The sequence below is a fragment of the Mandrillus leucophaeus genome, unplaced genomic scaffold, assembly GCF_000951045.1.
Source record: "Mandrillus leucophaeus isolate KB7577 unplaced genomic scaffold, Mleu.le_1.0 Scaffold226, whole genome shotgun sequence".
Classification (NCBI taxonomy): domain Eukaryota; kingdom Metazoa; phylum Chordata; class Mammalia; order Primates; family Cercopithecidae; genus Mandrillus; species Mandrillus leucophaeus.
The window spans coordinates 1,816,174-1,831,823 of record NW_012102321.1 but is presented as its reverse complement, the minus strand read 5'-3'; the positions used below and the strand labels follow the sequence as shown (position 1 = coordinate 1,831,823).

General features: G+C 44.5%; 1 protein-coding gene across 1 annotated transcript in view; it reads left to right on the top strand.

The window, feature by feature from the left end:
• The window catches only part of TNR (tenascin R), a 270,873-nt gene that overhangs the window by 178,486 nt on the left and 76,737 nt on the right, over positions 1-15,650 (top strand). The window contains exons 4-5 of the mRNA XM_011981430.1: positions 10,051-10,612; positions 13,174-13,650. Coding sequence (XP_011836820.1) covers positions 10,114-10,612; positions 13,174-13,650 — 976 coding nt within the window. The 5' untranslated portion in view covers positions 10,051-10,113. The remainder of the gene's footprint in view (positions 1-10,050; positions 10,613-13,173; positions 13,651-15,650) is intronic.

Sequence of the window (15,650 nt, the reverse complement as noted above, 5' to 3'; positions counted from 1 at the left end):
AATCTTTCTTGCAAAGAAACTTTCTTTGCAGTTGTATTAAATGTAGAAAAGAAAAAGATGAAAGGTAATATGACTCTTCAAGAAGAATAATTGAACAGCGAACGGTGACACGCTGTTCTCCAAGCTCAAGAAACACAGATGAAAAATAGACATTAATGATAGCAAAAGGTCAGGTGCTTAGAAGAATTTCTGACCAAAATGGTGTAGATTAATTGGGAATTCATTATTTATATCCTACCTACTTCCCAAGGATAGAGGCAGCTGCTGAAGGGAGGCTATGGTGTCTACTACTGAACTGAGAGCCTGGAAATATGATTCAGGACTTAGTTTGGCTCTAACTTACTGTGCATCTTGGGCAAATCATTCCCATACCCTCATCTATAAAATGGAAATAATCTCATCAATTCTTGTGAGGATTAAATGGGATCATATATAATATGTTTATGTATGTATGTCTGTGTATTTGTATATGTTATATATATGTGTATATATATGCAATTATATATAATTATAACATATTGTATACAATATATATGTGTGTATATACACATATATGTGTATCTATATTGTGTATATATATTGTGTGTATATATATATAATATATGTGTGTGTATATATGTAATTATATATATATAATTGTCAGATGCTTTACAGATGTTAAGAATTCTCTGTAGCCTATAAAAATCAAATAAATTCTCACTTAAATTAGGCTTCTATTTATCATAGGGAAATCTAGTTCATGCATCATAAAATTTTAGATCTAAAGTTACAAGACAGACTTTCTATCAACATCTGCCTAAAAAAAAATAGACGCCCCCACCCCAGCAGTAGATTTGCCCAGCCTTGCCAGTTGTATTATAAAGTGGGAATTCCAACCTAGCTGACCTCACCTTCACTTCCAATCTTCACTTCCAGTCATGATATTCTCATTACTCCCTTGGTATCATTCCCTTGATTGATACTCAAGATCCCATTTTCCAGATGAAGAAGGAGTCTCTGCGAAAGGTAATGCCAATTAGGGTTCTCCCAGATAGTACGAGGCAGAACCGGAGGACAAGACCAGAAGCTGGGTCCCATATACCAGCCACTGAGGTTTCTCCTAATCCACACTGACACGAAGCCATGAACAAACTGGGCTGACCGCATGTGCTAAAAAATGAGTGTGGATCCATTAGGTTCCGAACCAAAGACCCTTCCTGCAGATTCCCACATGGGGATACATCAAAGAGCACATGGTCAGGGGCATTGGGCAGCTGCACCTGGTGGGAGGCAGCACCCGGGCTGGCCCAGCACATCCTCCCACACCATTCCATGTCCTTGTTGACAGCTCTGGGCCAGCCATGGAGTCCTGTCTGCTGGGAGTTTTCTGCCCTCGGGTTCTTTTCAGAAATCTGACAGGCCCAATAAAGGCCCAGCGCTGATGGAGAGGAGCTGGCTCCGAGTTCTCCCAGCAGCCCCGTGCTGCCTCCACTGACACAATGGGGCCGGCTGTAATCACATTACACCCTCATCTTTCATAATTACCCTCTTTCTCCAAGTGACAGAGCATCCCAACGGCAGGGAGGAAACTATTTTTAAATGAATTCTAACAAAAAAAAAAAAAGAGTGTCATTTTCCACAGACATAATTCTGGTTTATAAATCACCCCTAAGAACAGAGTGGGGACCACGAATGGCAGAAGCTGGAAAATCCAAATCAAGCACCGAGCACCCAATCCCAGGAGGTCACTTCTCCTTCCCTGCCCAACAACCTTCACACTCATTTCATTCTCCCTCCTGCACCTTTTCTTTTTTCTTTTCCTGAGGCCCCTCTGGCCCATACTGGTCTTTTCCACCCTGTTTTGACTCTGAAAAAAAAGAAAAAGAAAAGAAAAAAGCTCAAAGGCATGTGGGTACCTTCTGGCTACTTCTTTTCCTCCTCACCTTCCCAGTCCTTCCTCCCAGTCTCTCAAAAGTCAGAGGAGGTCATGTGGAGGAGGAAGAGGAAAAGAAAAACAGCTTTAGGTGGGACACAAGCTTCAGCCAACCTGGGTGACCCAAGTCTCTCCCCACAGGTCTCCCTAGAAGGGAGCGAGCACCTCATTAACTAGGCACTAAATCAGCCTTGAGGATGATCCTGTTATCCACCTCTTACAAATTACCCGGAGAAACCTCTGGTGCTGGCCGTGATAATTATATTGATAAGGAAGCTGGAGTGGAGGAAATGAATCAATGGAAATGCATGGATCTCTTGAGTATCAATCTATCGAATTACTGCAACTCTCTTGCACTCCCATTTGTAGTGTCATTAACCATCTGTCTTGCTCACAACTATTAGTGTATTGTTGAGCCCTGGGTGTATTATCTATCCCTCAGGTTTATATTTTCTCACTCTACCTGCGAAACTCTTATCTGTTTCTCCACCAGCCTAGCACTCTTCCATTTTTTTTCTCCTCCACCTTCTTTTTTTTTCCTTCCTTCTCTGTTTTTCCCTATTTTTCCCATCTTAGTCCACTTGGGCTGCTAAAAGAAAATACTGTAGACTGGGTGGTTTACGAATAAAAGAAATTTATTTCTCACCATTCCAGAAGCTGGGAAGTCCCAGGTCAAGGTGCTGGCAAATTCAGAGTCCAGGGAGGGCTCACTCTTTGGTTCTTAGGTGGCACCTTCTAGCTGTGTCCTCACATGTGGAAGAGGCAAGGAGTATCCTTATCTCTTTTTTATTTTGAGACAGGATCTTACTCTGTCACCCAGACTGGAGTGCACAATCTCAGCTCACTGCAGCCTCAAGCAACCCTCCCACCTCAGCCTCCCGAGTAGCTGGGGCTACAGACACACACCACCACACATAGCTAATTTTTGTAATTTTTGTAGAGACATGGTTTCGCCATGTTGCCCAGGCTGGTCTCAAACTCCTGGGCTCAAGAAATACACCTGCCTTGCCCTCCCAAAGTGCTGAGATGACAGGCATGAGCCACTGTGCCCAACTCTCTCTACGTCTTTTATAAGGGCACCAATCCCATTCATGGGAGTTTTACCACCGTGACTTAATCACCTTCCAAAGTCCCTACCTCTTAATGCCATCCTCTTGGGAATTTCAGCATATGAATTTTGGGGGGACACAAACATTCAGACCATGGCATCCTGCTTCTCCTATCACCAGTTTATTTCTTTAACTGGCCTATTTTGGTTCTAGTCCTCGACTCTTACTCATTCTAGTCTCTTTGACTCATCTGAGATACAGGAAGAGAGTGAAGGGCAGAGGAGACTCTGCTAGTCCCCTCGAGCCTTCTAAGTTGTTGCCTTTGGAGACAGGTTTTGCCTCTCATTTAAACATTACCCACTGTCTCATACCAAAGACACAGAATGGGTCCCAGAACAAGTGGGACCTCTTTAAAGGAGATGAACATATCCAATGCAGCACTTCCATACATGCCACAGCATTAGGCCAGGCCTTTCTCATGGCAAGCTGCAAATTCTGTCCAACAGCATCACTAAAAAGTGCTAAAGAGGCCGAGCGCAGTGGCTCATGCCTGTAATCCCAACACTATGGGAGGCCAAGGCAGGTGGATTACCTGAGGTCCAGAGTTCGAGACCAGACTGGCCAACATGGTGAAACCCCGTCTCCTCTACAAACACAAAAATTAGCTAGGTGTGGTGGCACACACCTGTAATCCCAGCTCCTTGGAAGGCTGAGGCAGGAGAATTGCTTGAACCTGGGAGATGGGTGTTGCAGTGAGCAGAGATCATGCCACTGTACTCCAGCCTGGCCAACAGAGCGAGACTCTCTCAAAAAAAAAAAGAGTGCCAAAGAAAGAGGCCACCTGCAGAACAGTCAGCATTCTTGGCAGTACAGAAGAATAAAAGGTAGCCACAGAGAATGAAGGCAGAAATGAAGTTTTCAGGGACACAAGAAAGAAAGCCACTTTGAAATAATTAGTGACATGAGCTTAGCAACACTACGGGCACACTGATTAAGTAGGCATTTAATAAACATTAGTTTCACTTTCCCCTTCAGCAGGCCTCAGAGAAAGTGAGAAAAAATGAAGCACCTCACACCATTCATTCTATCTTCTTTCTCTGCCTTCCCCTAGAAAAGCAGCACAGGAGAGAAGCAGAGAGGTTGATGGTGGTGTGACAAGGCATGGATTGTCATCCATCCCTTGGGTAGAACTGGAGTGCAGAACATATTGGGGGATCTCAGAGAAGTGAATGAAGCCAGAGGGAGCCCATGAAAGGCCATGGGTTTCTATAACTGCTGGCTCGGTGGAGAATTGTTCTGGAAAATGACAAGTTTAGAAAATGTCCCCCGGCTCCTCTAGGATCAAAGTTTGCTGGGTTACAATTGCTCCTGATTTCAGGGACACTATAGAGGCTGGAGACTTTTAAATAAAGAGCCATCAAACAAGCCTCCTCTCGAGGAGAGACTGAAGCAATTTCTGAGGAGATAGCTTGGATTGGTGGAGAAAACATTAATCTCAAAGTCATCCCTGTCAGAAAGTCCTAAATCTGAACCCAGGGGGAGAAGAGTGTTGACTTGTAAGAGCTCTAAGTCTTTTCATGAGAATGGTATGTAGACCCTAATTAAAGCTGGCTGGAAAACAGCCGCTGAGAGCACAGACCATGGTCTGCAAAATCTGGGTTCAGTCTTGGCTCCTCTGCACAATAACTGTGCAATCTTGGTCAAATCCTTTGACCTTTCCTGAGATTGATTTTCTTCATCTTAAATAATGGAGACAGAAAGAGGACCTATCATCACAGGAAAATCACCACAGGGCCCTGCTGGTTGTCTGCAGCAAGTCTGATTGACTGATGCCCCATTCTGATTGGTTGCAGCCCAAACCACACCAGTCGCTAAATATCTTGACTCTTAAATATCACTGTTCCCTAGCTTATAGGTTGCTGTGAGAAATAAGTAAAATAATACAAGGAAAATGCTTAACTTGGCCCAGTTATTACTAGTATTTGTTATGGGCTGAATTGTGTCCCTGCTTTCCTAAGAAGACGTGTTGAAATCCTAATCCCCAGAACCTCAGAATGTAAACTTATTTGGAAATAGGATCATTGCAGATAAAAGTAGCTAAATTAAGATGAGATCACACTGGAGTGGAGTGGTTCCTCTAATCCAGTGTGACTGCTATACTTTTAAGAAGACAACCATATGAAGAAACAAGGAGAACACAGGGCACGACAGAGGCACAGACTGGAGTGATGCATCTACAAGCAGAGGACTGGTGAGGGATGCTAGCAGTCACCAGCAGCTGGGAGAGCAGCATGGGGCAGATTCCCTCTCAGAGACCTAGGGAAGAATCAACCCTGCTGATGCCTGACTTGGACTTCTGCCACCAGAACTATGAGAGAATAAAGTTCTGTTGTTTTAAGACACTCAGTTTGTGATTATTTGTTATGGCAGCCCTAGGGAACTAATGCCATATTATAGTGGGTTGGCTCCTCAGAGCCCACTAAGACAAAGAATTTATAAAGCATCAGGAAAGAGAAGATCTCAATGTTCATTCTAGCCCAGTCGCTCATCTGATGCTTAACATCCCCTCTTCGGCACTCTCATTAAATAGTGTTTCCACTTGTATCTGAACACTTCCAGTGACCAGGAAGTCACTACTTACCATGACACCCAGGTAACTTTCATTATTAGCAATGCTAGTCTGTATATTGACCTAAAATCTGTTTCCTTGTAGATTCTCCCATTTGGTGGAAACCACTTCCCTAGGACCTTTTGCCATATACTTAGCATTTTTACAACCCTTCAAATACTTGCATTCGTTGAACAAGCCATGCTCTTGTACATATCATAGTTTTAGCAAATGTAAGTTCTTCTGTGTGAAATGAACTTTGGCCTTCTCTACCTAAAGAATAATCCATTAAAGTCAAGTTTGGTATTATCCCCTGATAGAGTAGGTTACATGATGAAAAAAAGCAATCCCCAAATCTGGGCTTCAAACACCAAAAGATTATTTCTCACATGACATGTTCTCACATGACATGTCCACTGTGAGTCAGCAGGAAACTCTGTAGTCACCCGGGGACCCAGGCTGGCAGAGCAGAGCAGCCACCATCCTGAACTCTGCCAGTCACCTCCGGAGAGAGAAAGCTCTAGGGTGTCTCCTATCAGCAATGTTAATGTACCAGCCCAGAAAAGACACCCACCACTTCCTCTCACAATTCATCGGCCAGAACTAGCGCCATGGCCTCACCTAACCAAGACAAGGCTGGAAGATGCAGTCCTCCTGGAAAGCCAGGCCAGAAATATTTGGCAAACGGCACTGACGGCCACCCCACCCACTCTGTGTGCCCCTCCCTGCCGCCCCCGGCAGAGTTGTTAGCATCTCCTCCAGCCTTCTCAGAGCAGGTGATGTATTTGTTAGCCATGGTAATTATCACATTGCATTGTCGTTACGTTTACTTATGTTTTAATCTCCTCCGTGAAAATGAGAGTTTCTCAAGGACAGGTTAGGGCATAATAAGTGTTTGGTATGTGGATGCATTTGAGAACAGTGACCATCTATCCAGTGTAAAAGCCAAATGACTTACAGGGGTTTACAAGACTGGGCATGACCTGGTCCCTGCTACTTCTCTGACATTATCTCCCCACAGGGCTCCCTTGTTCATTTGGCCCCAGCCACACTATGCTTCAAACTCACCAGACCGGCCCCTGCCTTGGAGACTCGAACTATTCCCTCACTATCTATTCAGCTCACCACCCCACTTCTGTTGGGTGTCCTCTCAGCTGTCATCTTCTCAGAGAAGCCCGTCCTGATCATGCCCCACACAATGTCGACTTGCCCTGTTAACACCCCAGCTCCCTCCACAGCAGTTACCACTTCTTGACACAAGCACAAACTCACGTGTGTTGCATTATCACATGCTAAATATCACATAATTTGTATTATGTAATACATTATATATGACATATATAATTGTTTGTGGTATTTATTTATATGCCCCAACCCCGCTACCCACATATACTTGAATGCAACTTCTAAAAGAAAAAGACCAGCATATAGTAGGTACTCAATAAATATCTTTCAAATGAGTGAATGATAAATGAATAAATGTACCCCCTAAGTCTTCACATCTTTGGACCAAAATGCTAAACTTATCCCTCTCATATTATAGGATTTTGAGTCCCTTCAACAACCCAGGCACCTAGAAGTGGCCAATGATCAGTGCAGTAAAGAGTAGAACAACATAGCCCCTTGTCTATCTTTTGTCTTATATTTTAATTAATAAAGCCTATGTTTGAGTAAGAGTTCAGGGGTTACAAAAATCACAGTATTGACTGACTCATAGCAAGTTTAGTTATTGACTAAGATATTTAGTGTTTTTTACACATAAAACTGTACCTTTCCCCCTCCATGTAATTTTGTAGCTGTCACTTTGGACCTAAAAGTGTAGGACCTAACATCTTTCTCTCTTAATTTTCCTGTCACTTGTCTTCCTTTTCATTGATAATGTTATTTATTCATTCACTTGTTTTGAGTATCAACTATGTGCAAAAAAGCTGTTAAGTGCTATGGGGTGCTATGTGATCATTTTCCAATTCCCAGAAGAAAAAATTATTCAGCAATATCCACATTCATCAGATAAACAAACTTTGCTTCAATTAGAAAGATAGCTAAGACCCCGTCTTTGTGTAAATGACTGATAGCAGAGCCGTTTCTGGGAGACTTTCAATGATAGGAGGGCTCAAGAAAGTGATGCTCAAGAAAGTCATGCCTAGAGAACCTAAAAGTGAGGAGGCAAGTAGAGACTTGGATGAGAGGGGGCTTTAGGAACTTACAGGTAGGAGGGCAATTTGTTCCCAACATGTCACTCTACCTATCCCCAAGGTTTATTTACCTTGTCTGGAAGTGACCAACAGAGCATCATCTCCCACATTGCTCCAAGGATCTCACCCATCTTTGGACAAGGCTATGTTAAGGATTGGGCTTTTCTGCTGTCCACTAATGGATAAGACATTTCATAAGTTCCAGTGATTTCAGGGAAGGTCTTGACTAGGGGAAGAATCGGAACAATTATTCCACTTGTCTGCAAACAATATTTATTTATGTCAGTTAATGCTGGGTACCGGGTAAATATTATACAGATAATAATTTCATTAACCCTCCAACCTTGTAAGATAAGTACCATTATTATCTCCACTTTATATATAGGGAAACTGAAGCACAGAGCAGGTAAGAGAAACTGAGGCACAAAGAGCTTAAGTGATCTTCCCACAGCTAGAAAATGAAAGAGCTGAGGCTTGAACCTAAACAGAGACTCCATAGGCTCCAGAGTCTACAGTCTCAACAGCTCTGCTCTGGTCTGCTCCTGTCCATATTGTAAGCAGGGACAGATAATAGTCAGTATATAGTAAAGGGCTGAATAATAAGGCATGATTTTATACTAGGTACTAATACAGGTTATTCCTAATAAAATCAACCCTCCGGCATTGTTCAGAACTGAAATTGAACAGACCAGTACCTAACTTGAGGATAATGGAGAGGGATTAAATTAGTTGGAGAATGATTTAACCTTTTGCTCACTGAGCATTTTCTCATGAATTCATCTATCCATCCTTCCAGGGATCCACTTATCCACTTATTCAACAACTACGCACTGAGCACTCTCACCGTCCTGGAGCGACGGTCACACACTGCAGATAAGACATGGTCTGACCAACAAGGACTTAGCAGTCCAGGTGGGGAGAAGCAGGCAAAGGAAACCCATGGTCTAGCATGGCAAGTGCTGTCAGAAGTGGGGCCTGGAAGAGAGGGACATGAATTCAGCCTGCACTTGGGAGAATAGCTGAGGAGGCAGGAGGGAAAAGATGAGAGACAAATGCTCATGGAGGAAAGAACATTGAATCTGACCCTAGCAAAATTTTCTAATCGCAATATTCCTGGGAAGATGTTAGAAATTACACAATTTCCATCAAAAGCAAGAGAAAATGGAATATTCTTTTCAAGAAAGGCCCTGGGACATAGTAATTAATAATACATGTTTTGAAGTGAGACCTGCATTCAAATCTTAACCTCTCTTGGAAGAACTTCCACCATTAGAAGATGGAGCTAATCATAGTGTCCCATCACAAGGTTGTCCTGAGGGTCATGTAAGCTCATGTGTGAGCGGCTCAGCACAGTCTGTACTGAGTACAAATGCAGTAAATCCTAGCTGTGACCTTCTTCTCAGACGCATAGTCACACTCACTTGGTCTCTTAGTCCTTAATCTTCTTAGTAACTCTTAGAACCAAGGTTTGTAAATCTCTTTTCTGTTTTGCATAGAGAATACAAAAGGAATAAAATTTCTGTAAACCTGATTTGCATCTCAGTGAGTTTATTGTACTCTATGGTTCTTGGTGACTAGGTAACCAGCAGAGGAGCTAATTCATTATTTTACCAATTTAAACAGGAACTTGGAAGAAAAGCATCTGGAGGTCACAGAGCACAAGGACTATACTAACATGAAGATTTAAAGAAAGTTCAGCTCACACAGCCATAGATAATCACAAATGTATCCAAGGATTATTAACAATCACAATTACCTGGAGCTGTATTATTTACCTGGCTGGTTATTCTGAAGACAACTTGTATGAATAGATGAGCTGAGAGGAGCTCATGAAGTTGTTTTGAAGTGGCTGGCAGAGTCCTTTTGCAATAAATATCTGGGGAAATAGGAGAGGACACCCAAGGCTCCCTGGTCCAATTTCTCACCTGGAAGTGAAAGGAAACTCTGAGTACTCCTCAGAGGAACAGCCCATCCACAGGGCCCCAGCCCCCAGTCCTCATGTTTCCTCCAAGAACCACTTGCCCACCATGGGACCAGACCCGTGTGTTCCAGATAAGCCTTTTGAGAAAACAAAATAGTATGCAGAAGCAGTGTCCATTTTCGGGGGTCCAGTCCTCTAGGGAACAAAGTCCTGGGCCTTTATGACATTCAGCAGCCACGGTCCCTTCCTGATGTGCCCCTTGAAAATCTCTGGCTGCCTATTCCCGAGCTTTGTAGGCTTGTGCAGAGCCATGGTGCTAAGGCATAGGTCTCAGAGGCTGTCTCTTTCCTTGGTTTCCCTTGCAGATTCCCACAACTCCATGCTGTGTGCTGCAGGCTGGTCCTGAACCCAGATCTCTGGCTGAGAGGATGGGGGCAGATGGGGAAACAGTGGTTCTGAAGAACATGCTCATTGGCGTCAACCTGATCCTTCTGGGCTCCATGCTCAAGCCTTCGGAGTGTCAGCTGGAGGTCACCACAGAAAGGGTCCAGAGACAGTCAGTGGAGGAGGAAGGAGGCATTGCCAACTACAACACATCTAGCAAAGAACAGCCTGTGGTCTTCAACCACGTGTACAACATTAACGTGCCCCTGGACAGCCTCTGCTCCTCGGGGCTAGAGGCATCTGCTGAGCAGGACGTGAGCGCAGAAGACGAGACTGTGGCAGAGTACACAGGCCAGACCTCAGACCACGAGAGCCAGGTCACCTTTACACACAGGATCAACCTCCCCAAAAAGGCCTGCCCATGTGCCAGTTCGGCCCAGATGCTGCAGGAGCTGCTGAGCCGGATCGAGATGCTGGAGAGAGAGGTGTCAGTGCTGCGAGACCAGTGCAACGCCAACTGCTGCCAAGAAAGTGCTGCCACAGGTAGAGTCCGGGAGCTTGCAACGTGGTCTCAGGAGGGGAAGGAGAGGGCTGAGCAGAGAGGGAGAGTGAACAAGAAGGACCAATGCACTTCCAGCAGAAACACTCCCAGCAAAACCCCGACCTCTCTTCACAGGGTCAAAGGAGAAAAGTGCCTTAGTCTGTAGCTGCTGGTTAATATGTCTCTAAGATCTAAATGCAGTTCTTCCCCGAGGGATTCAGTCCAGGGATTCTCTACACTGCATAGCCAGTTTGAAATACATTAACCTGATTTTGGGTGGATGACTCAGGTAATGGTTCATCGGTTCAGCACAGCAACTTCGATGGTGAGCAGGGAATTTGATGTCTGTCTTCATTCATCTTTGGTTTTCACAAGCTGTTGAATTGATATCTATCCATGTTAACCTGAGGGACTAGAGAATGCAGACGCTCTGTTCACTCAATCACAGCCTTTCTCCCATCTGAGTAGATGATAGTCATTAAAGTCTCGGAGGACCTATCCCCATCTTCTCCAGTGAGATGGAAGTTTTAGTCCCTGCCCCCTCAACAAGCACTCAGAAGCGTATGCACACACACACACTCTCTCTCTCACACACACACGCATGCACATACGCATGCTCTCACACACAACATGCTCACACAGCTTAGTGCACCCTCCAAGAGGCTGAAATCTCAGGGGATTTACTTCTAACATTGCCCACCCCTAATTAGTAACCCTTATGAGTTATTATCTTTACCTCTCTGCAAGACATAATTAAGTCTTCAGAGTCAGAATTCCCAAGTTCAGATCCTGACTCTACTGCTTCCTAGCTGATGATCTAAGCAGTTACTTATCTGTGCCTTCCTTTCCTCATCTACAAATGGTGCTAGACTAGAGCAACAAGAAGTTATTAACAATGAAAGCACCTATTCAGATGTCAGCCTGGCTTCTATAAGTACTGTATAAGCAACAGCTGTTATCAGCTGATGCCAGTGAGTGTGAATTGCATGTGTACCCCTTTGGGCACAGCTTTTCTCTCCCAAAAGGTACCTTAGACCCCATGCAATTCAGTTCTTTGATGACAAGAGACATTTGTCTTGAGTTCAAGCACTCACCTCTATAGGGTCCATGATCTCAAGGCTTTCAAGGGATGAAAGCTGGAGGTGGCAGAGTGAAATTTTAACAGAGCCTGGATGGCCCGCAGCTGCAGAGGGGTATCAGACACGTTCACCCTGAGACACAGCAAGTCTAGAGGCAGTCACTGAGGACTAAAATATTTCATGGGCTCCTCTCACATCTTTCTCCTCCCCATAACCAACACTGTAGATTAAACAATCTGAAGAACAGAAGAGCAAGTCCAGTTCTACTGTGCTTCAATGACAATGGTCAGGTCAGCTCATCTTTTCAACAGAGCTGAATAGGGGAAAGTCCTAGGTTTCCATGAGCGTGGACTCTGCAGCTCAGGAAGCTGGGACTTCTGTAAGTGAACTTTTTGCCAGCCTTCCACCAGGATCCCTGGCAAATGTGGGAAACATCTGCAAGGAAGAGCTAAGTTAAATAATGTCAGTAAATGCCATGGGAGTGGCATGAAGTGGCAAAATTAAATAAGGATGTAACTTACTAGACTTCATATCCTCAGGGCCAAGTGCAAAGAAGGATGCCAGCAGGTACTCCATTTGTATTTCTTTAATATGTTTACTTGAATCATGCTAGGCAGATAAATTAGCCACTGTCGTTATCCCACAGTAAGGGCTAGGACAGAGACATGCATAGAATCCCAAAGGGGTCACAGCAAACAGTAACTAAATGAGTTCGAGGTCCTGGGGAGTCTTTGAAGTAACCCTGGTGCTGCGTTTTGATGAATGAGCAGAGTGAGTCAGATGGCAGGCAGGGAGGGAGCGGGACAGGTTTGTAACATGTAAGACCTTTCTCAGCACAGTGGACTCAGTGCTCAGCCTACACCCCCCCTTAGGTCCCTCACAATCCCATAGCCAGCACCTGGGCATCCTGGTCAGAGGGCTGTCCTCAGTTTGTTGGAAACTTCTTGGGCTGCCCAAAGAGAGAATGAGGGGCTGGGGGATTCACATGCCCTCAGGGACAGACCTTAACCCACAATGAAATGTGACCTGCACTGCCCAGAGTGCCCTGCAGAACTGAACCCAAGTGACTCTCCTGGGACTTGGCTTGATAATGCACCTGGGCTTGAGCATGTTCCCTTCCTGATTGTCCATTCTTCCCTACCAGTTTTTTCTGGGAACACCTTCCAATAAATCACTTTTACATGGATCTTGATCAAAGACCTACTTCTAAGGAATCTACCCTAAGACACCTTAAAGGTGAGCTTCTGGAGGACAGGGGACAAGATCTCATTCATCTTTGCCCCCAGCCCTATGCTAGGCATAAACAGCCCATGTTAGGTGAAAATATTTATTAAATTGGATATGTACCAAACTATGTTGAGCTTCACTCTCAGCAACAGAAATCTGGTCAGAGAATGAGTAGAGAGGCCTTTGCCCATCCTTCCCCAGCACCATTGACAGGAGAGGCCACTGCTGCTCTTTGACCTTCTCCTTGACCATTCCAGGACAACTGGACTATATCCCTCACTGCAGTGGCCACGGCAACTTTAGCTTTGAGTCCTGTGGCTGCATCTGCAACGAAGGCTGGTTTGGCAAGAACTGCTCGGAGCCCTACTGCCCGCTGGGTTGCTCCAGCCGGGGGGTGTGTGTGGATGGCCAGTGCATCTGTGACAGCGAGTACAGCGGGGATGACTGTTCCGAACTCCGGTGCCCAACAGACTGCAGTTCCCGGGGGCTCTGCGTGGACGGGGAGTGTGTCTGTGAAGAGCCCTACACTGGCGAGGACTGCAGGGAACTGAGGTGCCCCGGGGACTGTTCGGGGAAGGGGAGATGTGCCAACGGTACCTGTTTATGCGAGGAGGGCTACGTTGGTGAGGACTGCGGCCAGCGGCAGTGTCTGAATGCCTGCAGTGGGCGAGGACAATGTGAGGAGGGGCTCTGCATCTGTGAAGAGGGCTACCAGGGCCCTGACTGCTCAGCAGGTAGGCAGGGGAACTCTCTGGGGTGTTTGGCAAGGGTGGTCCAGCAAACTAGCTGGATGTCTCCAGTTAACTTGGGAAGAAAGATGAGTGAGAAAGTGAAGCTTAGGCAAAATAATTCTCAATTGAGTTGTACTCATTTGCTTTCCAAGAGAGCTGATTTCTTGAGTCAATAACAATTGATGAGGCAGATTAAAGGGGATAAAGAGTGGAAATAGGAAAAGGTCAAGTTCAGGCTGAAAGTTGGATTGTTACCCCTGAGACTAGGAAAAAGGCAGTGGTAGCAATGATGACAACACTTCATTGTCCTTGAGGTGGGGGAGGGTAGACAGTGAGGTCATGGGACTATCTTAGGCAAGGCCATTCTCTAACTCTGAGGGATCCCAAGCGTTCCATCTGCTCAAAACTATCTCCTTCACCAGTTGCCATATTCCAGGAATGCCTTCCACAATGCTACTGCAAGAGATGGTGGTTGGTCTGTGAGGCTCTCTGATTATCTTGGAGCTTACAGATTGCAAGACGTTATTAATTTATGAAATGGTTCTAGTGGGGCAGAGTGTTTTTAGACAAGGACTTAAATCTAAATAGGAATAAAGTACTAAGGACTTCGGGTAACAGCTAACATTCTAACAATTAGTACAGAATATTAAAAGAGTATGACTCACTTTGTTCCAGATGACTATCTAGCAAATTAGAACCAACCCTATGTATAGTCTACACTGTCAAAGCTGATAGAAAGATGATGTCCTACAATGGGGATCTAAACCAACAGAGAGAGAAAAAAAAAAAAAAAAAAGGTATCTCATTGGGACTGATTCTCTTTTTGATGCAAATCAGATTATGTTTATTATTTCACTATAGCTCATCCTCTTCAGACTAAATCAGTGACTATTGCGCATACATTTGTTTACGTTCTAAACAGTACAGATTAAGTGGTTGGTCCTTTCCATTTAGGGCTCAGAGAGCCCACTGGGATTATTTAAAATAAAAAATAACAACAAGCAAACATTTTAAACCTTCTAATGGAGCAATTTTAGGAATTTTCTGATAAGTCATGTGACATCAGTTTAAGGCGGAAAGCCTGTAAGCCAGGTTCACCAGCTTTCTATAAGCCAGAGTTACTCACTCCTACATGGCAGGCAACGTTCCTGCACGTGTAACTTCAAGTTAAATTATTTTCAAAAATCAATGGTAATAATGAAAAGAAAAACAACAATACCGCACTGTGCTTAGGGAAAAAAATTAAATGTTCCTTACTTTTTTCCATATCCAATTATTTCATTTAGCCTCCCAATTTTGTTTACTGAATTGAAATATCTTTCTAAAAATATAGTCACCACACCAATTATCCCAAAGTGAATTTCAAGCAGAAATTAAGCCTTATTGTTTCTGAATCCAAAGTCACTAGGCACCTTCTGGGAAGCCAGGCTGATGCATGGCCCCAGTTCCCATCCAGGGGATCAGGCTCCATGAGGCCCCATCTGGAGGACACCCAGGGTCTGTGGGCCATCGCTGTGTTGATGCTATTCTGTAGTGCACATGCTTCTTAGTAGATTCAATCTTTGGTGGTCTGGATATACCTGTCATATTCTTGACCCTGCCTTTCTACAGGGATAGGTTCATTTGCAAACAAAATCTTGATCTAATCCAGGACTCACACCGAACCCTCCTGGCTACCCCAGGGAAGACGCAGCAGCTGCTAGCATAGCTACAACTGGGTTGAGTCCAAACTATGAGCACGTTACCTCCGACATGATACCTCTGTGCTGCTTGAGGAACACTTCAATAGGCCCAGATAAATTACTTTACAGGTTCCCAAAACATGTGAAGAAGGACAGTTGCATAATCTCCATCTGTTTCTATAGCAACCCTAGAGCCACCACTCATTTGCAGGAGGTCTGCTCTTAAGGCCTGCTTTTTAATCCAAGTGCTACAGGTCTCTTCCAGAGAAGTATCTAGGTCATTATCTAAAGTGCTACTTTGCTTGCCCTTTGTGAAAAGGC